At 42.8% G+C, this 26606-nt stretch overlaps 1 protein-coding gene across 2 annotated transcripts in view; it reads right to left on the reverse strand.

Annotated features, from left to right (window-relative positions):
* Positions 1-2042: 2042 nt before the first annotated feature.
* The window catches only part of LOC124031314 (S-adenosylhomocysteine hydrolase-like protein 1), a 78304-nt gene continuing 53740 nt past the window's right edge, over positions 2043-26606 (reverse strand). For both annotated transcript variants that reach the window (XM_046342396.1, XM_046342397.1), the window contains exons 9-17: positions 22961-23024; positions 22535-22623; positions 22378-22448; positions 21712-21806; positions 21419-21517; positions 21271-21339; positions 7258-7336; positions 5377-5497; positions 2043-5179 (exon numbers count right to left, since the gene is read on the reverse strand). In XM_046342396.1, coding sequence (XP_046198352.1) covers positions 5173-5179; positions 5377-5497; positions 7258-7336; positions 21271-21339; positions 21419-21517; positions 21712-21806; positions 22378-22448; positions 22535-22623; positions 22961-23024 — 694 coding nt within the window. In that variant the 3' untranslated portion in view covers positions 2043-5172. The remainder of the gene's footprint in view (positions 5180-5376; positions 5498-7257; positions 7337-21270; positions 21340-21418; positions 21518-21711; positions 21807-22377; positions 22449-22534; positions 22624-22960; positions 23025-26606) is intronic.

Here is a 26606-nt window from a genome sequence, read left to right on the forward strand (position 1 = left end):
CAAACCCTGCAGACTCCCCTGAGGGAGAGGGATCACCAGCATGGATGGCACTTGTCGACCTGATGATGTGGGTGGCGATATCTGTTCTGAAGGACCTTGATGGTACTCCAACCTGGACTCACGGGTAGACGAAACATAGTAAATGTAAATCCGGTCGGTATACCCAAATTAGTATGATATGTTAAGATTCGTATGCTATGTAGTTATTTTGTGGATGTCCATCATCCATTTTGTATGTTACAAATTCCAATTTGTAAGATATGTTACGAATTGCAAATCATACAATATGTTACAAATTTTAAAAATGATATTGTGGCTAACATTAGTTAGGTGGCTAATGCTAATGTTAGCTAGGTGGCTAACATTGGCTAGGCTATTGGTTAGGGTTATGAGTTAGGTTGAAGGGTTAAGGTTAGAGTTAGTTAACATGAAAAGTAGCTAAAAATTAGTAAGTAGTAGCAAAGTTACTAATTAGCTAAAATGCAACCTTCGGGTTGCTAGATGTTTGCGTTATACGCCCACCCCGACCAATCACTCAACTTTAGTTATGGCCCACTAATTTAAGTGTCCCGGATTCTATGTAACCATACCAAACTTAACATATCATACTAATATAAGTGTCCCAGATGTATGTTTACTATGTCATGTATAGTCTATGAGACCAGGGCTGGGTTTCCCAAAAGCATCGTAGCATTAAGGTAGTCTTAATTCCAATTAAATGGATATAAGATGATCTTAGTGCTAAGATGCTTTTGGGAAACCCAACCCAGGCTGGGTACTCTGCACAACACAGATGTTTTAAATGATACAAAGCAGATGCAGGTCCTATTCTTCAGGCCTGTGGGGTCAGGAATGTGCACAACATACTTGATTACCTGCTGAGTGGCTGCCCTGAAAAAAGCCCTGGCTGCCAGATATGGTGAGGCTTCTGGGACTGTTATGACAGCGGTCACTCGAAGTGTCCGTCAGCCGATCACATTTGACTGCAAGACTGGACCCTCCTCCAGTATAAACTTCTGCTTCTCTTGTCCATGGAGAACTTCTTGGGATTGGTTTTCCAACCATATACACCTTTGTGACCAAACTTCTGAACCTAATCTAATGTGGTGCACCAGAGGATTCCACACTCGTCCTTACTGGATGATCTGGAGAAGCACCTGTCTGACATCCTTGGAATGTCAGTGGCCAGTGGAGAAGAGGTCAACTTATACTTGAAACCAGAAGTTGAAAGAGATATCACCTGTCTGATTGTGAGAGCAATGATGAAGCACCATCCCAGTGGTTACTCTGGAAGATACCCTGTGAGACCTGGTGACTGTGGAGAGCACTGCAGAGAAGATGAGCAAAAAACTGGAACATAACTACTGGACCATAATGTGGAGCAGCGATCTAAGGCACTGCATATCAGTGCTAGAGGCATCACTACAGACCCTGGTTCGATTCCAGGCTATCACAACTGGCTGTGATTGGGAGTCCCATAGGGTTGCACACAATTGGTCCAGCATCGTCCGTGTTAGAGTTTGGCCGTCATTGTAAATAAGAATTTGTTCTTAACTGACTTGCCTAGTTAAAGGTTAATGATGACCTCTTTCTACACATTATTGACACACTTGTGTACATCTTTCCAATTGACCCTGCCATGCCAGTGCTGGGTGAAGATGTGTGGAAGCACTTCTGCTTGGCACAGCAGCTTTGTGTTGTTATCTAAGATGTGTTAGTCAAACCTCCAAAAAGCTAGTGATCATAAATCACCCAAGGAGAGAGATTTCCTCTGCCGTGTTTGGAGGGCAGTGAAGCGGGTTAACCTATGGCTGCTGTAGACGCATCAGGAGCTAGGACTGAAATACACAGTCATTGTTGGCCCAGTCTTACATTATTTGAAGCAGCCAAATCAAATATTTGTTATACTTTAATCTATATTTTGTCATTTAAAGCATTGTTTACATTAATACAATTTATAACAGTGTTAGAAAATATTATGCTAAGTGGAAAACCCCCATACAGTCAGCTACAGAAATGGGACAACATTTTTGCACGAGCAGTTTAATTCAAACACAGAAAAGTTTATTAAAGGGATAGGTATACATCAACCAACAGAAAGCAGAAACAGAAATAACAGCATCGGAGAGCATTCAAGTAAATCAATTTGAATTGAGACTCAGCCAGACTACACCAAATAATACACAGAAAATACATAGTACTGTATAATCTAACATTATGATTTCATTTGCAAAGCTCAAATAATCAGCTAAAACGTTAGTTTTGTCTAAACCAGAGATACATAAGCGATTCTCGCATCATGTACGTCTCAGTGATCCTTGCTTCAAATAATAAAGGGTCAACATTTCAGCTCCTCACGCATCACTTGGTTTTGAATACTGTTGTCAATAAGTGAAACTTGTCACTTGGTATATGGTATTTGAGATGAAATTATTAAAAATGGTTACAAATCAATCACATAAGCATAATAATTATATGTCACTAGAGTTCTTCACTATTTACGTCGGTTGAAGTGAAATTGCAGAGCACTGTTGCATACAACAGCCAAATGACCTTGGACTTGAGAGCTGGTGAGATAAGAACTCTCTCCTGTTAGACAATGTTTCATAAACTGACTATATTTGTCAGTTATTAGGACATCTGGCTAGTCCTTATCGTTATGACAGTATGAATGAATACAAAATATGGAAGATTCATTTAATTAAAACTGAACTTGATAGAGGCATTGTAATCAATGCAGTGCATGTAAAGGAATTCTGGGCGATCGAGTCTTTACTTTATGGCATGCTTTCGGTAGTGCTATACATACCATACCCAAGGGAAGAAATGGAAAAATTTACTGTACTTTCAAAAACAATGGTATGTACAAAACAAGTGAATTCAAACTACTTTGTTAACTCACAATGGAAGTAACTTTAAAATATTGACACATCAAGCAGTTTTGGTACCCCCCCCAATAAGTACAAATCTTTATAAGAGACCACTAGATTTGTGCACAGCGATTATATTGCAGAATCAGAACACTGTTGGACAGCTTCCAAAGAAGAAGAGAGCAGATGGACATAATCCTACAAGTGATGAATATGTACAGTAGCAGATGAGTCACAAGGCACTGTCACTTGACCAGTAACCAACGTTACGACGCCAATGTCCCGCCAACAATGTTCTTCTCACGCATAAGTCCTTGATTGTAATGCCCAACAGCTTTAAGTAGTGCAAAGATGAAAGTGCTTTATCTCACAGTTGCATCAGCGAACGTATACACAAACAAAACAGTATCTGTTTCACACAGCTAAAATATAAGGACAGAAAAGCCTGGAAACGTCAGCAAAAACTAAAATTGTATGCACAGATGTGGTCTGTATTCAATGGACTCGGTGTCCCATGTTAACAGACCAGGGTGACAGTGGTCTGTTAAATGCACAGGTAATACATACATATTATTTACCCTCTGTAATACTATCCGCGGGTGAAACAAAAAAAAACACCATAAAACATGCAGTTTGCAGTCTGATGATCATCATTACTCCACTGAAAAGCAACTCTCCCTTATGGAGAGTTGGTTGGCTGTGTAAGGTTATTCTTTCTGCTAAAAACTGACAATAGTGACCATGTGATGGTGACATGAAAACACGCAGGTATGGATGTAGAGAACAGAGAAGGACAACATGGTGATTAGGAACATTAAGAAAAAACAGGATTCACGACACAAAAAATGATACCAGTAACAAACTATCAGCCATCTACAATATTTCAAAAATATTTTCAATAAACGCATTTCCACATAATTAGGACCAGAGATGGAGAAATGTCAACTCCACTATTGTCATTTGAGTCTGATAAGAGTCCTTTAATGCAAAACATTTCAGTGTTATTACCCTATAACCATGTGAGAACCAATCAAAACCAGTGCCACATTGGATAATCGCTCTTCTGGTTACACATACCTTTCTGCATCTACATGTTGGTGAAGATAACTACATTTCTGTACTGTACATGCATGCATACATGTATGCCTTAGGAGATTCAGTCAGTAAAAGTAATCATATTTTCAATTCAATCACATTTCAGCTCTGTTTCAAAGGGAGAGAGGATAGAGCAGTAAAATTAACAGCTGGTAATAAACATCTATGTGGGTATCATGTTTCCAGTAGGAAACATGACAATGTGTTTAAGGCCCAGTGCAGTCAAACACTTAATTTCCTTTGTTTTATATATATATATTTCTAGACTGAGGTTGGAATAAGGCTGTGGAATTGTTAAAATTACAATAATGCCCTTTTAGAGTAAGAGCTGTTTGAAAGACTGCCTGAAGTTTCAGCCTGTTTTGGTGTGATGGAGTTTGGCCTGCCTGATGACATCACCAGACGGTAAATTAGTCAATAGACTAATAAGAGAGTTCCAAACCTTTCTGACAATAACAGCTAGTTTTCAGTTTTCCCCAACCCACGCAGACCACTCCCTGACAGTCCTAGCAAAATTCTTGCTTGAGAAATTGCTCTTTGCTAAGAAGCTGTTTTCAATTAAAATAGTTTAAAAAAAAGAAACAATCGCAGTAAGGTACTTAATTGTGACCCAGAAATGATTAGATATTAAGATACAAACGGCTGCATTGGACCTTTAAATGTGATTAGGACTTTCTAGTGTAGAGGCCATTTCTCCATGTTCCCCTGGCTGGAATGTAATTATTTGAGAAGCGTGTAGCGACATCAATGCAGAAAACAAATAAAATGTCAATCACAACGATCCCCTTCCCTACACAATCATTTGGCACAATAATATAAACATAAAACAAACTACTGATAAACCACCAAAACAAATGTCTATTCTAGTGGAGAGTGGGTATGAAATCAGACTTCTGTAGAAAAAAATACATCTCTAGCAGAGAGCAGAGTTTAAGTGCTGTACTTTCAATTAATTAGTCATTCATAGCCAGTGGGATCCTGCGTGCTGGTTTCTTAGAGGTGGTGTGTATTTACAGAACTGATGGTGAAACTAAACACACAAAACAGCAAATGAAACAGGGTAACATTTACTTATGATGACGGAATAGAGCTTGATTTGAAAACAGAAACAGTGTCTTTAAAAAATAAAATATAGAGTTCATTATCTTCTGGTCATCCAGGCCTTGTCCAAGTCAAGGAGTGCAGAGTTGTGGTCCAGTCATGCAAGCTAATACCTGTGAAACCCAAAAATTAACATAAACCTAGCAGTCAAATGTTTGTACTGTACAACATACAAACATTTACTTTACCTTAACTCGATTGGACCAATGAGAACATGTATGTTGTGGCTGTGGGGATCCATTGCAGATAAATCATACATACATCTGATATTTGGGTGTCATTTAAAGGGATCTTAGATGGATGATTGTACCTGTAGTAGTTGGGTTTGAATGGGCCATTCTTGTTGAGACCCAGGTACTTGGCCTGCTCATCTGAAAGCTCAGTCAGGTGGGCATCAAAGGTGGGCAGGTGCAGGCTGGCAACATACTCATCTGAGACAATCACAACACACATAGAATTATAGAAATGATAAACAATGTTTTATTTTATTCAATGTAACAATTTGTGTCAATGTAACGGAATGCCACATTCATGTCATCAGAGGAAATAAGTGGGGCCTCAGAAACCAGTGGACGTGGTTTGAACAGCTCTCGATTGTGTATCTGTGAAAGTTTGAGTGTTTTTGGTGACAAGACAATTTTCTTCAGCCTCCTGAGGTAGAAGAGGTGCTGCTGCGCCGCCTTCACCACGCTGTCTGTGTGGGTGGACCATTTCAGATTGTCTGTGATGTGTACCTCAAGGAACTTAAAACATTCCACCTTCTCCACTACAGTCTCGTCAATGTGGATAGGGGGCTGCTCCCTCTGCTGTTTCCTGAAGTCCACGATCATCTCCTTTGTTTTGTTGACATGGAGTGTGAGGTTGTTTTCCTGACACCACACTCCGAGGGCCCTCACCTCCTCCCTGTAGGCTGTCTCATCGTTGTTGGTAGTCTACCACTGTGTCTACCACTGTGGTGTCGCCTGCAAACTTGATGATTGAGCTGGAGGCGTGCATGGCCACGAAGTCATGGGTGAACAGGGAGTACGGGAGGGCTGAGAACGCACCTTTATGGGGCCCCAGTGTTGAGGATCAGCGGGGTGGAGAGGTTTCCTACCCTCACCACCTGGGGGCGGCCAGTCAAAGTCCAGGACCCAGTTGCACAGGGCGGGGTCGAGACCCAGGGTCTCAAGCTTAATGATGAGTTGAGGGTACTATGGTGTTAAATGCTGAGCTGTCGTCGATGAACAGCATTCTTACATCGGTATTCCTCTTGTCCAGGTGGGTTAGGGCAGTGTGATCACGATTGCGTTGTCTGTGGACCTATTGGGGCGGTAAGCAAATTGTAGTGGGTCTAGGGTGTCAGGTAGGGTGGAGGTGATATGATCCTTGACTTGTCTCTCAAAGCACTTCACGATGAAGGAAGTGAGTGCTACGGGGCAATGTTTAGCTCAGTTACCTTAGCTTTCTTGGAAACTGGAACAATGGTGGCCCTCTAGAAACATGTGGGAACAGCAGACTGGGATAAGGATTGATTGAATATGTCTGTAAACACACCAACCAGGTGGTCTGCGCATGCTCTGAGGACACGGCTAGGGTTGTCGTCTGGGTCGGCAGCCTTGCGAGGGTTAACACGTTTAAATGTTTTACGTTGGCTGCGGTGAAGGAGAGTCCGCAGGTTTTGGTAGCGGGCCATGTCGGTGGCACGGGCGGTTTTATTTTTGTAGTCCGTGATTGACTGTAGACCCTGCCACATACCTCTCGTGTCTGAGCCGCTATGACTCTACATGATCTCTATACTGATGCTTAGCTTGTTTGATTGCCTTGGAGGGAATAGCTACACTGTTTGTATTCGGTCATGTTTCCGGTTGCCTTGCCCTGATTAAAAGCAGTGGTTCGAGCTTTCAGTTTTGCGTGAATGCTGCCATCAATCCACGGTTTCTGGTTGGGGAAGGTTTTAACAGTCACTATGTGTACATCACCACCGATGCACTTGCTAATAAACTCGCTCACCGAATCAGCGTATACATCAATGTTGTTGTTCGACGCCATCCGAAACATATCCCAGTCCATGTGATCGAAGAAATTTTGAAGCGTGGAATTGAGTAGCTAGCTAGACCATAACATAATAATTATAACTACCACTACAACCACTATTTCTCTGTATTCTCATGTAACGCTCCAAACACATGAGGATATAATAAGGACTCACCCATCTTCTTGGGCAGCAAGTAGACATCCTGTTTGTAGCGGCCCTCTGGAGCATTGTACAGCTCAATAAGGGCCAGAGCCTGTTGGAGAAATTAAGCACCATACACAATCATCTGTCTACACACACAATCTCAGAAATAGACATATCAATAATCACATTATACAATGTACTCGTGTGAACACACAGAGCCCCGTTACTTTTAGTTCACCTTTATTTAACCAGGTAGGCTAGTTGAGAACAAGTTCTCATTTGCAACTGGGACCTGGCCAAGATAAAGCATAGCAATTCGACTTACATTCAAACACTTTATAAATACCCACACCGTTCCTGGAACCGTCGAATAACCCCTGAACCCTTTTAGAAATGCCATGACAGCAGTCTAAATATACAGCTGTGCATGTAAATATACTTTTCTTAATGTGCCAAATGAAAGGTGTTATTCGATGCACAAATTGTCACTGAATGAAATATGCACTAGGGGAGATGGCTACACTATGCCATTGCTTCCCCTGTCCTAGCTCTATCTAATCTACATGAGACATGCTCAGTTCAGATAAGCCCTCCTTAGCCATTCCCGGTATGTTTATTATTAGAGATGACACTGAGGTCAAGGCACACTCTTATCATCTACCACGGTGGCCTAATTATGGGAGGGAAATAGACCACATAATAACCCACAGACTCCTATCTGGTAGCCAGTGTTGGGTTGAAAGAGGCAGTGAGGTCTGTATTACCTGCTGCTATCTGCAGCACTACTTTTTTTAACCTTTATATAACCAGGAAGGGCTCATTGTTTCGCTCTGGATAAGAGCGTCTGCTAAATGACTTAAATGTAAATGTAAATGTAAAATCTGTTTTTCAAGAGCGTCCTGGCCAAGATAGGCAGCACCAAGTCATTACAAAAATTAGACAAACATGAAAAACTACAAGAAAAAAACCCATCATAGAATTCACAAGAGTATAATCAAAAATCAAAAACAGCAAATTAAAAACATTGATAGGTCAGGCAATCAGTCTCAAAATCATTCATCAGTGATTTAAAAATACCAATCTGGACAAGTTCTTCCAGTTTAAAAGTATTTTGTAAGACGTTCCAAGACGATGGTGCAGAGTACATAAAAGCCCTTTTACCAAATTCAGTTCGGACATTTGGAACAGTTAGCAGGATAAAGTCCAGCGAACAAAGAGTACCCACCACATTTCTGAACAATAAAAATGCCCAAATAAAAAGGAAGTAAATCCAAAATGGCTTTGTAAATAAAAGTATACCAGTGCCTGAGCCTACGAGTGACTAGAGAAGGCCAGCCAACCCTGGTATAAAGTGAAGTGGTGCGTAAGGGATTTGCAGTTTAAAATAAATCTCAAAGTGCCATGGTAAAGGGTGTAAATTATTCTCAAACACTAAGTGGAAGCATTCATATATAAAATATCCCCATAGTCTAGTAAAGGAATAAATGTAGCTGATACTAGCCTCCTTCTGGCTTCAAAAGAAAAACTGGCCTTATTCCTAAAATAAAATTCAAATTTCAGCTTTAATTTTTTTGTAAGTTGTTGAATATGCAATTTAAAAGAGAGGCCGTCATCAATTAAAATTCCAAGATATTTATATGAGGTTACAACCTCAATCTCCTTGCCCTGACAGGTAGTAAGGTGAAAGGTTCAGAGGTCTATTTCTTGCATTAGAAAACACCATTATTTTAGTTTTGTCAGTATTGAGGATAAGCTTCAATTGACACAAGGTATGTTGAACAGTATAAAAAGCGGTTTGCAAGTTCTGGAACGCTTTTGTAAGAGACGAGGCACAACAGTAAATAACAGTATTATCAGCATAAAAATGAAGTTGCGCATTTGACATTTTTGTCTAAATCATTTATATAAATAGTGAATAAGAGAGGACCAAGAGCCATTAAAGACAAGACAATTTGACATAAGCCCATCAAATTGAGTGCACTGAGTTCTATCAGACAGTTAGCAAACCATGCAACTGCATGCTCTGAAAGACCTACACTTGACAATCTCTGCCTTATTATAGCATGATCAACTGTATCAAAAGCCTTCGAGAGATCAATAAAAAGTGAGACAGTGCTGTTTTTTGTCAGGGCTTCAGTGATATCATTTAAAATCTTCATGGCTGCTGTAATTGTGCTATGCTGCTTCCTGAAACCCGATTGGTACATTGATAAAATAGAGTTAGTAAATAAAAACTATTTTAGCTGTTCACTCAAGGGTTTCAAGTATTTTCACCAGGGGTGACAGCTTTGAGATTGGCCTATAATTATTTAAAAGAGTTGGATCCCCCCCTTTTAAAAGTGGTAGGACAAATGCTGATTTCCAGATTTTCAGAATTTCATTACATTCCAGGGTTAGATTGAACAGAGGTGTAAGTGGTTCAGCTATGAAATCAGCTGCCAGATTTAAAAAGCAGGGATCCAAAAGATCAGGACCTGCAGCATTTCTTTTTTTTATCTAAGGATTTCAGGGCTTTATGTACCTCCTGCACTGAGAATGGCAAAAAGCTAAAGGTTTGACCAGCTCTCACTGGTTCATCCACACAGGGTTGTACAAAGACAGAGGACACTGAATCAAACAGCCTACCAGATGATACAAAGTGCTCATTGAAACAATTCAGCATTTCAGTTTTGTCATATACAGCAACAGAGTCCTTCAAAACACATGACGGTAATTCATTAACATTACATTAACATTACTGTTACCAGACATAGACTTAATAGCCTTCCAAAACTTTAGGGTCATTCAGGTTATCAGTGGTAACAGACATAACATATTCAGACTTGGCCTTCCTGAGAAGAAAAGAACACTTGTTTCGTAACTGCCTAAAAATAAGCCAATCAGCATCAGAACGTGATTTCCTTGCTTTAGCCCAGGCTAGATTACAGTTGTGAATAAAACAAGACGGCTCAGAAGAAAACCATGGATTATCCCGCCCTTTAACCCCGATCCTGCGGAATGGGGCATGTTTGTTTACTATTTGGAAAAAAACATAATGAAAGAATTTCCAGGCAGTTTCCACATCAGGGATAGGATCAATCTTACTCCAGTCAAAATAAAACAAATCATGAAAGAAAGAAAGCCTGCTCATTAAAACAATTCAAATTTCTCTTACGAATAAAACGTCGGGTTTGATACGAAAGCTTCTTTTAGTAAGAATACTTGTTTACGTTACATTTAACAACAATTGTTTTGGTACAGAGCAATGCAGGTAAGATGCTGTCGGAAAATCAGCTACAATTACTAGCACCTGCACATAATTGGCGCGTTATCACGCATTCCTCTCGCAAGGCATTCTGGGACTTGCAGTCAAAAAGCGTAATTCAACACAACCTAATACAATTACATATGCAAATAAATCTAAAGAAATATCTTTAGATACAGCTCAAAGAATAAACTTAAACATTAACTCAAACACATTAAAGTTACAAAATCCCCCCCCCCCCCCCCCGATGAATAATTGTGTTCATATAGATCTCTAGGCAGTATATCAGCTGAATAGGTCTCCTCCACAAAATCCCTGAAGCAGTACGAACTGAACACGATCTAACTAAGCCATCTCGGCCTGGAAACAGTTCTTCAATCACCTTCAGTGGGGTGGGCTGTGGTGTGTCACAGCGGTGTGCTGACTTTAGATCCAGCAAGTAGTCTCTTCGCCAACTGTTCCATAAACTGGTCACAAGTCTCTGCCTGTACTTCCATCTGCGTGTCATTTCCCGCTTGTGTAACGTTGGGTGCTGAGTGTCACTTGCTCCAGAATGCATCACCTTCTCATGGTGGTACTGTATCAGCATTTCTGAGTATCTGGACTTATTGGACAGAACCCATGGGTGCTGCTCTCTGAATGTGAAGTTGGACTGTTGCAGTCTTCCTCCTACACTGAGTAGTTCGTGTTTGTCCAGGAAAGGTTTCAGTTCTCTGATTTTACAGTCATTGTTTAGGCTTTTTCCTGCCTTCAGTAATTTTATCTCCTGTCCGAAACTCTGTTGTTGTGTTACCTTAATCCAGTACCTTTCTGCATCGAACAGTTCGTCAGCAGTCAGTTCACCTTGCATCTTTATGGTTGTACGAGCATTGGCAATCTCTTTATCCAGGCGGTGACTCTGAACACTCTTTTCAGTTTGCTGTACCTTTCAAGCTCCAACACAGGTTCAGTGCTGTCTGTGCTGTGAGTTGTATAGTAACCTGGCAACTGGACTTGAGTTCTATATTCACCTCATCCGGAACCTTGTTATCATCAGTCTCTTTGGACTGATTGGGTGATGTCAGAATTCTCGGTCCATTCCACCATAGCTCGCTCTGTGTCAAGTTTTGAACAGTTTGTCCTCTGGTAGGGAGGTCAGCTGGATTAGTTTTCCCTTAGATATGTGAACATGACTCTGGATTGGTCAAGGACTGGATCTCCGTCACTCTGTTCGCAACAAACTGTTTCAATTTCTGAGCTGAGCTGCAAATCCAATGCAGCACGATCATCGAGTCTGTCCACATTTTGATCTTGTTTTCTTCCATTTTCAGTGTGGTCATCAAGTTGTTTGCTAGTCTCGCTCCAATCACAGCTCCCATGAGCTCCAGGCGTGGCAGCGTCATTTTCTTAAGTGGGGCTACCCTGGACTTGGATGCGACTAGACTTGTTGTTTCCCTGTCTTGTGACTCACCTTGCAAGTAAGCTACTGCACTGTAAGCCCTCTCACTTGCATCACAGAACACGTGTAGTTTCAGGGTGTGGTTATTCTGTGGCTGCATGTCTGTTCTGTACCACCTTGGTATGGTGAGCTGGTGTAACTGGGGTAGTTCTGAACACCACTGTTGCCATTCTCGTGTCAGATCAGGTGGTAATTCTTCGTCCCAGCTAAGTCCCCTCTCCCACATTTCCTGGAACATGCACTTGATCCTGATGGTAAAAGGGAGTTAAGAAACCAAGAGGGTCAAAGATACGTGCAGACGACTGCAGAACACTTCTTTTTGTGTTTTCCTTTTGCCTTAGAATGCTCAGTAACGGCCTGAGGTTAAACACAAAGACATCCGTTTCCAGCCTCCATACTAAACCTAAAACCTTCAGCACTAATCCTTGTGTTTGTAACGTCTCATATGGGTGGTCAGTTGTCGTACTCTCCTCCCATTTTGTTTTCAATTCAGGAGAATTGGTCATCCATTTGCAGAGGTCCATGCCTGCAATCGACAGCATTCGCTTTGCAGTTGTTGTCACAAGGTAAGCCTCTTCAACATTGCGTGAACTTGCAATGAAGTCACCTACGTAGAGTGACTCTCTCAGTATTTCTCCAACTTCTGGTTGTTCTGTTTCATATTGTTTCAGGTGCTTCCTGATTGTAGCTGCCAGCAAAAATGGACTTGGGGAAGCTCCAAATACCACTCTTTTCATCCTCAGCACACGCAGCTCCTCTTCATTTTCTCCCCTTGGTGGGCCAGTGAGCCATAGAAATCTCACGGCGTCTCTGTATCTCTCTGCTAGGGATATCTGCAGGAAAGCTTTCTTAATGTCTGCTATGAATGCGATCTCATGTAGTCGGAACTTTATCAGAACACTGAGCAGATCCGGATTCAGGTTCGGTCCTGTGAGTAGACAGTCATTGAGAGATGGACAGCCATCTTCATGGGAAGAGGCATCAAACACCACTCCCAGTTTAGTTGTCACCTTATCTTCTCGTAGTACTGCATGGTGAGGCAAGTAGTATTTTACGTTGTCTGCACTTGATGCGTTGTCCTTGGGCACATCCTCTGCCATATCTTGTTGTAAGTAGTCTTCTACTACTTCATTGTATCTGCTGTACAACGTCACATCCTTCTTCAGTCTTTTCTTCAGACCTTCAAACTGTTTCTTGGCGATTCTATAGTTGTTTTGGAGTTCTGGCATTTCTCGTTTCCATGGCAACTCCACATGGTATCGCCCATCTTTGAAGGTGGCTGTTTCCTCAAACCTTTGTAGAGCCTCGTTTTCCTCTGAGTTATGCGTTTTCTCGCTTAGAATACCCAGAGACTCAAGCTCCCAGAATGCATGCAGTTGCTTGGAGACTAGTGTGTCTTCAAGTGGGATGAACATGCAGGTTGCCTCTGCGACACTTGACATGGACAGGGGTCCCTGCACCGACCATCCAAAGGTGCTCTCTAAAGCAACTAGCGTCTCCGTCAGTCGCTCCACTCTGCCTGATACTATCTGTCAGTAGTAGTCTGCTCCTATCAGGACAGAGAGTTCAGGATCATTGTCATCTCCTGGAAAGTCTGCGAGCTGCAGTCCCCTTTTACTGAGCTCATGCTGAATCCGTTCACCAGGAACCTTCATCACATCTGTGCACACTTGTGGGGTTTCAATTACCTCTATTCTCTGCTGTTTGTCCCAGACATTCTCCAAGATGACTTTCACTGTGTTGCGTTGGGACGTTGCTGGGGCAGAGGAGCCAAACGTGTGAAGAGTGAGTGCCTCTTGTCTGATTACTGGTAGCTTCAAGCCCTTCACAAGGTTTTCATGTATGAAGCTTCTCTGACTGCCTCCATCTAGTAAGCAACGAGCTATCTTCCTGCCCGATGGGCCTTCTACCCATGCCTTTGCCGTTTGTAGCAACACAGTGTTCTGTCCATCTGGTTTCATCTTCACTGAATGGGGAATAACTGAGGAAACAACAGCATCTACAGAAACAGTAGGGGGTTGCACCTCACTCCTCTTACTGGTACACACCGCAATGTGATGTCTGCTTCCACATGTTGCACATGACACATCTTTGACTTTACAGAATTTTGCTATGTGTCTCTGTCCTAAACATACAAAGCATCTTCCCATGTTCTTTAGTTTCTCTTTGCGTGTAGCAATATTGTAGTCAGGGCAGTTTTCTGATTTGTGGTCTGCACTGTCACAAAATAGACACGTTTGCTGTTCCTTCTGGCTGGCTGTATGCAGTGTTGCAGCAGAGGGCATGTTGGGTCTTTTTGGTTTCATTTCATTGGAGAAGCATGACTTGTTCCATGGTTTGCTCTCTTTCTGTTGGTTGTATGATCTTGTCATTTGTAGCGCTCTCTCCCTGCTCTGAACCTCTTTCTGTAAGAAACTGATAATCTCAGACACTTTCCATTCATCATCTACTCCCCTCTGACGACTATAGTCAAGAGCCATGCCCTCTGGAATCATCTGCAGTAAGATTGGGAATAGTAGGCTTCCATAGGATTCTGACACTACACCCAGTGATTCCAAGCTCCTAATCTGAATTTCACATTCATCATATAGCTGCCTCAATGCATTTAGATCAGAGGATTTCTTCACAGGTGTGAGATTCAGCAGCTTTGACATATGAGCACTAATCACAAGGTCTTTCCTTCCAAATCTGCTCTTGAGTATAGAGTGATTGCATTATCATAGTTACTGTCTGTTAACATCAGTCCTGCTACTGCCTTTGCAGCTGGTCCAGTGAGATATGTTTTCAGATAGATAAACCTCTCTTTTTTTACACAGTGAATCATTGTTGTGAATAGCAGTCTCATACTGGCTCCAAAACTCTAATCAACTTCGGTAGCCTTACTGAGTTAGCGTCACTCACCCGCGTTGGTAGTGGATTGACGTCCTGTTTCTTCGTTATCACTCTTTGTGCACGACTCTTCAGCATGATAATGCGTTCTTTATAATCCTCTGTGCATGCAATCTCTGCCTCCAATCCGTCCAATGGCGTTAATGCCCTCCTATGTTGAGACGTCATTTCCGGTCACAACTTGCAGGCTTGTTTTCAAATTGCTGTGCGTTTTGTTGCCAACCTATTTTGCTACCTGACAACTTTACGGGTTTCACTTTTTAATTACCGTTCATATATTTATTTTTTTCCTCGACTTTTTCACTCCGGACGCTTTATCTGGACACGATTCGTCAGGACCTCCAACAGCCGAAGCTAAGTAGTAACATTAACATGATGCCTTCTAATTGCAGCCGCTGTGCTCGCCTTACGGCGAGGATAGCTGTACTGCAAGCCCAGCTTCAGACGCAATCGTTAGGCAAGGGTAATTTCAGTGTAGGAAAGGATGAAACAGCGTCTGTGCCACCAGTAAGTACAGATAGTAGTATAAATCCCCTGGCACAGTCCCCGCAGCCGGACAACTTTCTCACGGTTTCTGGAAGGAAATGCTGTAGGAACGCTCAACCGGTGTCGCTCATTCAGCAGACAGAAACTTTCAACCGGTTCTCCCCATTAAGCAGCGGGTCGGTGTCAGAGGCCGAGTCTTCTCTGGTCTCTACTCCTCCCGTTACGGGGTCTGAGACGCCGAAGCTTCCCACCATTAGCTCTGACAAATTGAAAACTCTAGTCATTGGCGACTCCATTACCCGCAGTATTAGACTTAAAGCGAATCATCCAGCGATCATACACTGTTTACCCGGGGCAGGGCTACCGACGTTAAGGCTAATCTGAAGATGGTGCTGGCTAAAGCTAAAACTGGCGAGTGTAGAGAGTATAGAGATATTGTTATCCACGTCGGCACCAACGATGTTAGGATGAAACAGTCAGAGATCACCAAGCGCAACATAGCTTCTGCGTGCATATCAGCTAAAAAGATGTGTCGGCATCGAGTAATTGTCTCTGGCCCCCTCCCAGTTAGGGGGAGTGATGAGCTCTACAGCAGAGTCTCACAACTCAATCGCTGGTTGAAAACTGTTTTCTGCCCCTCCCAAAAGATAGAATTTGTAGATAATTGGCCCTCTTTCTGGGACTCGCCCACAAACAGGACCAAGCCTGACCTGCTGAGGAGTGACGGACTCCATCCTAGCTGGAGGGGTGCTCTCATCTTATCTGCCAACATAGACAGGGCTCTAACTCCTCTAGCTCCACAATGAAATAGGGTGCAGGCCAGGCAGCAGGCTATTAGCCAGCCTGCCAGCATAGTGGAGTCTGCCACTAGCATAGTTAGTGTAGTCAGCTCAGCTATCACCATTGAGACCGTGTCTGTGCCTCGACCTGGGTTGGGCAAAACTAAACATGGCGGTGTTCGCCTTAGCAATCTCACTAGGATAAAGACCACCTCCATTCCTGTCATTACTGAAAGAGATCATGATACCTCACATCTCAAAATAGGGCTACTTAATGTTAGATCCCTTACTTCAAAGGCAATTATAGTCAATGAACTAATCACTGATCATAATCTTGATGTGATTGGCCTGACTGAAACATGGCTTAAGCCTGATGAATTTACTGTGTTAAATGAGGCCTCACCTCCTGGCTACACTAGTGACCATATCCCCGTGCATCCCGCAAAGGCGGAGGTGTTGCTAACATTTACGATAGCAAATTTCAATTTACAAAAAAAAAATGACGTTTTCGTCTTTTGAGCTTCTAGTCATGAAATCTATGCAGCCTACTCAATCACTTTTTATAGCTACTGTTTACAGGCCTCCTGGGCCATATACAGCGTTTCTCACTGAGTTCCCTGAATTCCTATCAGACCTTGTAGTCATTGCAGATAATATTCTAATCTTTGGTGACTTTAATATTCACATGGAAAAGTCCACAGACCCACTCCAAAAGGCTTTTGGAGCCATCATCGACTCAGTGGGTTTTGTCCAACATGTCTCTGGACCCACTCACTCTCACAGTCATACGCTGGACCTAGTTTTGTCCCATGGAATAAATGTTGTGGATCTTAATGTTTTTCCTCATAATCCTGGACTATCAGACCACCATTTTATTACGTTTGCAATTGCAACAAATAATCTGCTCAGACCCCAACCAAGGAACATCAAAAGTCGTGCTATAAATTCACAGACAACACAAAGATTCCTTGATGCCCTTCCAGACTCCCTCTGCCTACCCAAGGACGCCAGAGGACAAAAATCCGTTAACCACCTAACTGAGGATCTCAATTTAACCTTGCGCAATACCCTAGATGCAGTTGCACCCCTAAAAACTAAAAAAATGTCTCATAAGAAACTAGCTCCATGGTACACAGAAAATACCCGAGCTCTGAAGCAAGCTTCCAGAAAATTGGAACGGAAATGGCGCCACACCAAACTGGAAGTCTTCCGACTAGCTTGGAAGGATGGTACCGTGCAGTACCGAAGAGCCCTTACTGCTGCTCGATCGTCCTATTTTTCTAACTTAATTGAGGAAAATAAGAACAATCCGAAATTCCTTTTTGATACTGTGGCAAAGCTAACTAAAAAGCAGCATTCCCCAAGAGAGGATGACTTGCACTTTAGCAGTGATAAATTCATGAACTTCTTTGAGGAAAAGATTATGATTATTAGAAAGCAAATTACGGACTCCTCTTTAAACCTGCGTATTCCTCCAAACCTCAGTTGTCCTGAGTCTGCACAACTCTGCCAGGACCTAGGATCAAGAGAGACGCTCAAGTGTTTTAGTACTATATCTCTTGACACAATGATGAAAATAATCATGGCCTCTAAACCTTCAAGCTGTATACTGGACCCTATTCCAACTAAACTACTGAAAGAGCTGCTTCCTGTGCTTGGCCCTCCTATGTTGAACATAATAAACGGCTCTCTATCCACTGGATGTGTACCAAACTCACTAAAAGTGGCAGTAATAAAGCCTCTCTTGAAAAAGCCAAACCTTGACCCAGAAAATATAAAAAACTATCGGCCTATATCGAATCTTCCATTCCTCTCAAAGATTTTAGAGAAGGCTGTTGCGCAGCAACTCACTGCCTTCCTGAAGACAAACAATGTATACGAAATGCTTCAGTCTGGTTTTAGACCCCATCATAGCACTGAGACGGCACTTGTGAAGGTGGTAAATGACATTTTGATGGCATCGGACCGAGGCTCTGCATCTGTCCTCGTGCTCCTAGACCTTAGTGCTGCTTTTGATACCATCGATCACCACATTCTTTTGGAGAGATTGGAAACCCAAATTGGTCTACACGGACATGTTCTGGCCTGGTTTAGGTCTTATCTGTCGGAAAGATATCAGTTTGTCTCTGTGAATGGTTTGTCCTCTGACAAATCAACTGTACATTTCGGTGTTCCTCAAGGTTCTGTTTTAGGACCACTATTGTTTTCACTATATATTTTACCTCTTGGGGATGTTATTCGAAAACATAATGTAAACTTTCACTGCTATGCGGATGACACACAGCTGTACATTTCAATGAAACATGGTGAAGCACCAAAATTGCCCTCGCTAGAAGCATGTGTTTCAGACATAAGGAAGTGGATGGCTGCAAACTTTCTACTATTAAACTCGGACAAAACAGAGATGCTTGTTCTAGGTCCCAAGAAACAAAGAGATCTTCTGTTGAATCTGACAATTAATCTTAATGGTTGTACAGTCGTCTCAAATAAAACTGTGAAGGACCTCGGCGTTACTCTGGACCCTGATCTCTCTTTTGAAGAACATATCAAGACCATTTCGAGGACAGCTTTTTTCCATCTACGTAACATTGCAAAAATCAGAAACTTTCTGTCCAAAAATGATGCAGAAAAATTAATCCATGCTTTTGTCACTTCTAGGTTAGACTACTGCAATGCTCTATTTTCCGGCTACCCGGATAAAGCACTAAATAAACTTCAGTTAGTGCTAAATACGGCTGCTAGAATCCTGACTAGAACCAAAAAATTTGATCATATTACTCCAGTGCTAGCCTCTCTACACTGGCTTCCTGTCAAAGCAAGGGCTGATTTCAAGGTTTTACTGCTAACCTACAAAGCATTACATGGGCTTGCTCCTACCTACCTCTCTGATTTGGTCCTGCCGTACATACCTATACGTACGCTACGGTCACAAGACGCAGGCCTCCTAATTGTCCCTAGAATTTCTAAGCAAACAGCTGGAGGCAGGGCTTTCTCCTATAGAGCTCCATTTTTATGGAACGGTCTGCCTACCCATGTCAGAGACGCAAACTCGGTCTCAACCTTTAAGTCTTTACTGAAGACTCATCTCTTCAGTGGGTCATATGATTGAGTGTAGTCTGGCCCAGGAGTGGGAAGGTGAACGGAAAGGCTCTGGAGCAACGAACCGCCCTTGCTGTCTCTGCCTGGCCGGTTCCCCTTTTTCCACTGGGATTCTCTGCCTCTAACCCTGTTACGGGGCTGAGTCACTGGCTTGCTGGGGCTCTCTCGTGCCGTCCCTGGGGGGATGCGTCACCTGGGTGGGTTGATTCACTGTTGTGGTCGGCCTGTCTGGGTTCCCCCCACCCCTTGGGTTGTACCGTGTCGGAGATCTTTGTGGGCTATACTCGGCCTTGTCTCAGGATGGTAAGTTGGTGGTTGAAGATTTCCCTCTAGTGGTGTGGGGGCTGTGCTTTGGCAAAGTGGGTGGGGTTATATCCTTCCTGTTTGGCCCTGTCCGGGGTGTCCTCGGATGGGGCCACAGTGTCTCCTGACCCCTCCTGTCTCAGCCTCCAGTATTTATGCTGCAGTAGTTTATGTGTCGGGGGGCTAGGGTCAGTTTGTTTATCTGGAGTACTTCTCCTGTCCTATTCGGTGTCCTGTGTAAATCTAAGTGTGCGTTCTCTAATTCTCTCCTTCTCTCTTTCTTTCTCTCTCTCGGAGGACCTGAGCCCTAGAACCATGCCCCAGGACTACCTGACATGATGACTCCTTGCTGTCCCCAGTCCACCTGGCCATGCTGCTGCTCCAGTTTCAACTGGCCTGGGCCCTAGGACCATGTCCCAGGACTACCTGACATGAGGACTCCTTGCTGTCCCCAGTCCACCTGGCCATGCTCCTGCTCCAGTTTCAACTGTTCTGCCTTACTATTATTCAACCATGCTGGTCATTTATGAACATTTGAACATCTTGGCCACGTTCTGTTATAATCTCCACCTGGCACAGCCAGAAGAGGACTGGCCACCCCACATATGCTCTCTCTAATTCTCTCTTTCTTTCTCTCTCTCGGAGGACCTGAGCCCTAGGACCGTGCCCCAGGACTACCTGACATGATGGCTCCTTGCTGTCCCCAGTCCATCTGACTGTGCTGCTGCTCCAGTTTCAACTGTTCTGCCTTATTATTATTTGACCATGCTGGTCATTTATGAACATTTGAACATCTTGGTCATGTTCTGTTATAATCTCTACCCGGCACAGCCAGAAGAGGACTGGCCACCCCACATAGCCCGGTTCCTCTCTAGGTTTCTTCCTAGGTTTTGGCCTTTCTAGGGAGTTTTTCCTAGCCACCGTGCTTTTACACCTGCATTGTTTGCTGTTTGGGGTTTTAGGCTGGGTTTCTGTACAGCACTTTGAGATATCAGCTGATGTACGAAGGGCTATATAAATAAATTTGATTTGATTTGATTTGATTTAACTGTTCAATTCCACGATTGAGTTCAAACAAACTGTCCTCCTTAGCTGATAACAATTCCAACAATGTACTCAAGTGATCTGTATCCGGATTTGACTGGGATATTTCCATATTTACACCTGATTCAAAATCTGCGTTGTTGCGCCTCGAATGGTACCCCGCTTTCGTCTCATTCTTTCTGCTTCATGCCGACGTTCCTCCTCAGCCATTTCAGCCACTTCTTTGTCGTAGCTCATAGCCCGGGTTTCGGCACCAAATTTTAGATTAACTAACTTCAATTAACGACTCGGGACGTCGGGTTTGATACGAAAGCTTCATTTAGTAAGAATACTTGTTTACGTTACATTTAACAACAATTGTTTTGGTACAGAGCAATGCAGGTAAGATGCTGTCGGAAAATCAGCTATCACCTGCACATAATTGGCGCGTTATCACTCATTCCTCTCGCAAGGCATTCTGGGACTTGCAGTCAAAAAGCGTAATTCAACACAACCTAATACAATTACATATGCAAATAAATCTAAATAAATATCTTTAGATACAGCTCAAAGAATAAACTTAAACATAAACTCAAACACATTATAGTTACAAAAACAGACTTGCTGAGCCAGGTTTCAGAAAACACAATTACATCAGCATCAGTTGATTTAGCCCAAATCCAGGCTGCGTACATTTAAATGAAAAATACCAAAACCAGATCTTGATTTAAAATCAAGACTACTCTGTCTGGTTGTTAGCTACTGTGGGGAGTGTCTTTTACCTGGGTCGTGGCTGTGATTGACAGGACGAAGGTGGGAACTGTGGAGCAGCTGAGGTTCAGAAGACGACCCTGAGGGAGACACACAAACGTGTAATTTGCTATGTGGGAGTATATGTGCATGTGTGTGTGTGTGTGTGTAACTTCCCACCTCGGCCAGCAGGATGACCCTCTTGCCGTCAGGCCAGATAACGTGGTCCACCTGAGAGCGCACTCTCTCCCAGGTCAGTTCTGGGGTCCGCAGGCTTGCCTGGTTAGCAGGTCACACACACAAGGGTCATGAAAATACACTACGCACTCTCACTCACACTCTAAAAGTCTAAATATGCAAATCATTTGAAATCATCATCATGAACTTCATATTCCTAGGAAAACTTCAAATATTCCCTCCCTTGATTTTTACGTTTTACTGTAGCAACAAATTGGTTTATCAAAGTTCCTCACCACGTCAATCTCAGTGTTGGAGTGTCCCATGTTGCACACGATGGAGCCGTTCTTCATGCGGTCCAGCTGGTCCCTAGTCACCACGTTCTTATTCCCTAGGAGACCAGAGAAAACCCCCAGTCTAAAACTTATCTCCGTATAGGGCTTAACACAAACCCTCAGGGTGATTAGGTGATGCAAAGGGACATGAAGAGTGTGTATATAAAAATAAAATAAATAAAAAAATGATATATATATAAACATAAATAAATAAAATATAAATAAATTGTCTACTTATTTATTTATTTTATTTGTGTATATATATATATATATATATATATATATATTTATTTTATTTATTGATATATTTATTTTCTACATTATATATTATATATATATATATATAAATATATAAAATATTTCAATACATAAAATATATATAAATAAATAAAATATAAATAAATCTTATTTATATATTTTATTTGTGTGCGCGCGCGTGTGTGTGTGCGTGCGTGCGCGCGCGTGTGCGCGTGTGTGTGTGTGTGCGCGTGCGTGTGTATTTATATATATAATAATAAAATATATAAAATAACAAAATACACATTTTTATTTTTTACAAATCATATATAATTGTCCAAAATAATATCACTATTGATTACATAAACACAGTAGTTTGATGTTGTTTACCAGTGCATGTGATGATGACGTCCACCTGGCGGATGACCTCGTTCAGCTTGACCACCCTGAAGCCGTCCATGCTGTTAAGACACACATGGGGAAAGAGCGGTTAATCAGAACCAAGGGGGAGAGACAAGTGCTCTGTTTCCTACTTGCTGTCCCTCACCAGGCCTGCAGGGCGCAGATGGGATCAATCTCTGTGACGTAGACGATAGATCCCATGGCTTTCAGTGCAGCAGTGCAACCTTTCCCAACCTGCAGGGACAGCACATTGCATTAGCATTACATAATATGACCACACCACATTGACCTTGATAAACAGAAAAGGCTACAAATTACCCCCTCCAGAACATGCATACTGGTAAACCTTGACGTCCACAGACTCTTTAGAGGCGGATTACATTAGACTAAATACACAATGACTTAGCATGAGATGACATTGAACTCTTCAGTATATTGATGTACTAACATGTACTGTACATGTGATAATCATTACACTGAGTGCACATATTCTCATTATAGCAGGTTTAGCACAGCCGGAACAGACTGACTATTTAAACAGAACTACATGTACAGTATGAAACCGCCTTACCTCTCCATAACCACATACAACAACCTGCTTTCCTCCAAACATCACATCTGTGGTCCTCTTCAGGCTGCAGACAGAAACAAGGGAAACAATAGGATTCAGGAAGTCAGCCTTTCTGTGGTGTGTTAAAACCACAGGTTGAGTTAAATGGGCAGTAGTCGTCTATAAAAGCAATTTCCCAGGCCACACAGGCCATGTTGTTAGCCTGATTTATTGGCTTACACAGGCCCGAGATGCTTTGGCTGGGACACAGAAAATGCATCATATTTTGCCTTGGAGAAAAATTCAGCAGAACAGGACAGAACAGCAGAATACAACAGGTATCAGTGATTTATTGCTACTTGTCAAAACAGCATTTTTGGTGCTGGTGCAGTTTATAAGGTGCTTGTTTTAAACCTCATCGTGAAATGCTTACTTTACAAGCCCTTAACCAACAATAGATCAAGAAATAGAGTTAAGAAAATATTACTAAATCCAACATTTACTAAAGTAAAAAAACATAATAAAAAGTAACAATACAATTACATAATAACGAGGCTATATACAAGGGGTACCGGTACAGAGTCAATGTGTGGGGGTACAGGTTAGTCAAGGTAATTTGTACATGTATGTAATGGTAAAGTGACTATGCATAGATAATAAACTGCAAGTAGCAGCAGTGTAGAAACCCCAAAAAAGGGGGGGGGGGGGTCGTCAATGTAAATTGTCCGGGTGGCCATTTCAGCAGTCTTATAGCTTGGGCGTAGAAGCTGTTATGGAGTCTTTTGGACCTAGGCTTGATGCTCCGGTACCACTTGCCAGGCGGTAGCAGAGAAAACAGTCTATGACTAGGGTGGCTAGAATCTTTGACAATTGATGGGGGCTTCCTCTGACACCGCCTAGTATATAGGTCCTGGATTGAAGGAAGCTTGGCCTCTGATGTATTGGGGCGTACGCACTACCCTTTGTAGCGCCCTATGGTCGGATGCCGAGCAGTTGCCATACCAGGCGGTGATGCAACCGGTCAGGATGCTCTCAATGGTGCAGCTGTAGAACATTGAGGAAAAGGTGTTGTCGTGCCCTCGTCACAACTGTCTTGGTGTGTTTTGACCATGATGGTCCCCACATTACCAATGAACTAAGGTACATGAAACTCGACCCGCTCCACCGCAACCCCGTTGATGTTAAATGTTCGGCCCTCCTTTTTCTGTAGTCCACAATCATCTCCTTTGTCTTGCTCATACCTCCTCTCTGTAGGCCGTCTCATTGTTGTCGGTGATCAGGCCTACCACTGTTGTGTCATCAGCAAACTTAATGATGGTGTTGGAGTCGTGCTTGGCCACGCAGTCGTGGGTGAACAGGGAGTACCGGAGGGGACTAAGCACGAACCCATGAGGGGCCCCTTACAGCCTGGAGGCGGCCCATCAGGAAGTCCAGGATCCAATTACAGAGAGATGTATTTAGTCCCAGAGTCCTTAGCTTAGTGATGAGCTTTGTGGGCACTATGGTGTTGAACGCTGAGCTGTAATCAATGAACAGCATTCTCACATTGGTGTTCCTTTTTTCCAGGTGGGTGAAGGCAATGTGGAGTGTGATTGAGATTGCGTCATCTGAGGATTTGTTTATGCGAATTGCGAGTGGGTCTAGGGTTTCCGGGAGGATGGTGTTGATGTGAGCCATGACCTGCCTTTCAAAGCACTTCATGGCTACTGACACGAGTAGTAGTGGTAGTCATTTAAGCAGGTTACCTTTGCATTCTTGGGCACAAGGGACTATTGTTGTCTGTTTGAAACATGTAGGTATTACAGACTTGGAAAGGGAGAGGATGAAAATGTCAGTGAAGACACTTGCCAGTTGGTCTGCACATGCGCCGAGTACATGCCCTGGTAATCAGTCTGGCCCGCGACATTGTGAATGTTGACCTTTTTAAAGGTCTTGCTCACATCGGCTATGGAGCGTGTGATCACAAAGTCCTTCCAGAGTGCTCTCATGCAAGCTTCAGTGTTGCTTGCCTCAAAGCGAGCATAAAAAAGGCATGTTGCTCGTCTGGTAGGCTCGAGTCATTGGACAGCTCGCGGCTAGGTTTTCCTTTGTAGTCCGTAATAGTTTGCCAGCCCTGCCACATCTGACAAGCGTCAGAGCCCGTGTATTAGGATTCAAACTTAGTCCTGTATTGACGCATTGCCTGTTTGATGGTTCGTCTGAGGGCACTGCGAGATTTCCTCCGGATTAGTGTCCCGCTCCTTGAAAGCAGCAGCTTTAGCCTTTAGCTCGATGCGGATGTTGCCTGTAATCCATGGCTTCTGGTTGGGATATGTATGTACGGTCACTGTGGGGACGACGTCGTCGATGCACTTACTGATGAAGCCGGTGACTGAGGTGGTATACTTCTCAATGCCATTAGATGAATCACAGAATATATTCCAGTCTATGCTAGCAAAACAGTCCTGTAGCGTAGCATCCGTGTTATCTTACCACTTCAGTATTGAGCGAGTCACTGGTACTTCCTGCTTAAGTTTTTGCTTGTAAACAGCAATCAGGAGGATAGAATTATGGTCAGATTTGCCAAATGGAGAGTGAGGGAGTTCTGTGTATGCGTTTCTGTGTGTGGAGTAAAGGTGGTCTAGAATTTTTTCTCCTTTGGTTGCAGATGTGACATGCTGGTAGAAATGAGGTAAAACTGATTTAATTTTGCCAGCATTAAAGTCCCCGGCCACTAGGGGTGTCGCTTCTGGATGAGCATTTTCTTGGTTGCTTATGGCCTTATACAGCTCGTTGAGTGTGTTTTTAGTGCCTATGGCCTTATACAGCTCGTTGAGTGTGTTTTTAGTGCCAGCATCGATTTGTGGTGGTAAATTGATGGCTACGAATAATATAGATAACTCTCTTGGTAGATAGTTTGGTCTACAGCAATACCTCGAGACGACTTTAAGATTAGACATCGCGCACCAGGTGTTACTGAAAAACAGACACACCACCGCCCCTCGTCTTATCAGACGTAACTTTTCTGTCCTGCCAATGAATGGAAAACCCAGCCAGCTCATTATTATCCGTGTCGTCGTTCAGCCACGACTCAGTGAAACATAAAATATTATCGATTTTGATGTCCCGTTGGTAGGGTAGTCGACCGTAGATCATCAAGTTTGTTTTCCAGTGATTACAAGTTGGCCAATAGAACTGATGGTAGTGACGATTTACTCACTCGTCTCTGAATCCACACAAGGCACCCCGACATTCTCCATCTGTATCTCCGCCTTCTCTTTAGGTGAATGACGGGGATATGGGCCTGCTCTCCAGAAAGCTGTATATCCTTCGCAACAGACTCAATAAACTTCTAGTCGGACTCATGAACCTCGTCCAGTTCGTGAGAAATCGCTGTTCTGATGTCCAGAAGCTCTTTTCGGTCATAAGCCATCCCCTCCGGCGCTATTATATTGTCTAGTGTATATGATTTTATGTATGTACAGTATATCAAATTAATTTGATTTGTCACATACACATGGTTAGCAGATGTTAATGCGAGTGTAGCGAAATGCTTGTGCTTCTAGTTCCGACCACGCAGTAATATCTAACAATATCTAACAGTGTAAAGGAATTAATAAGAATATGTAACTAAAAATATGAATAAGCGATGGCCGAACAGCATAGGCAAGATGCAGTAGATGGTATA

Source organism: Oncorhynchus gorbuscha, linkage group LG03 (genome assembly GCF_021184085.1).
Source record: "Oncorhynchus gorbuscha isolate QuinsamMale2020 ecotype Even-year linkage group LG03, OgorEven_v1.0, whole genome shotgun sequence".
Lineage (NCBI taxonomy): Eukaryota > Metazoa > Chordata > Actinopteri > Salmoniformes > Salmonidae > Oncorhynchus > Oncorhynchus gorbuscha.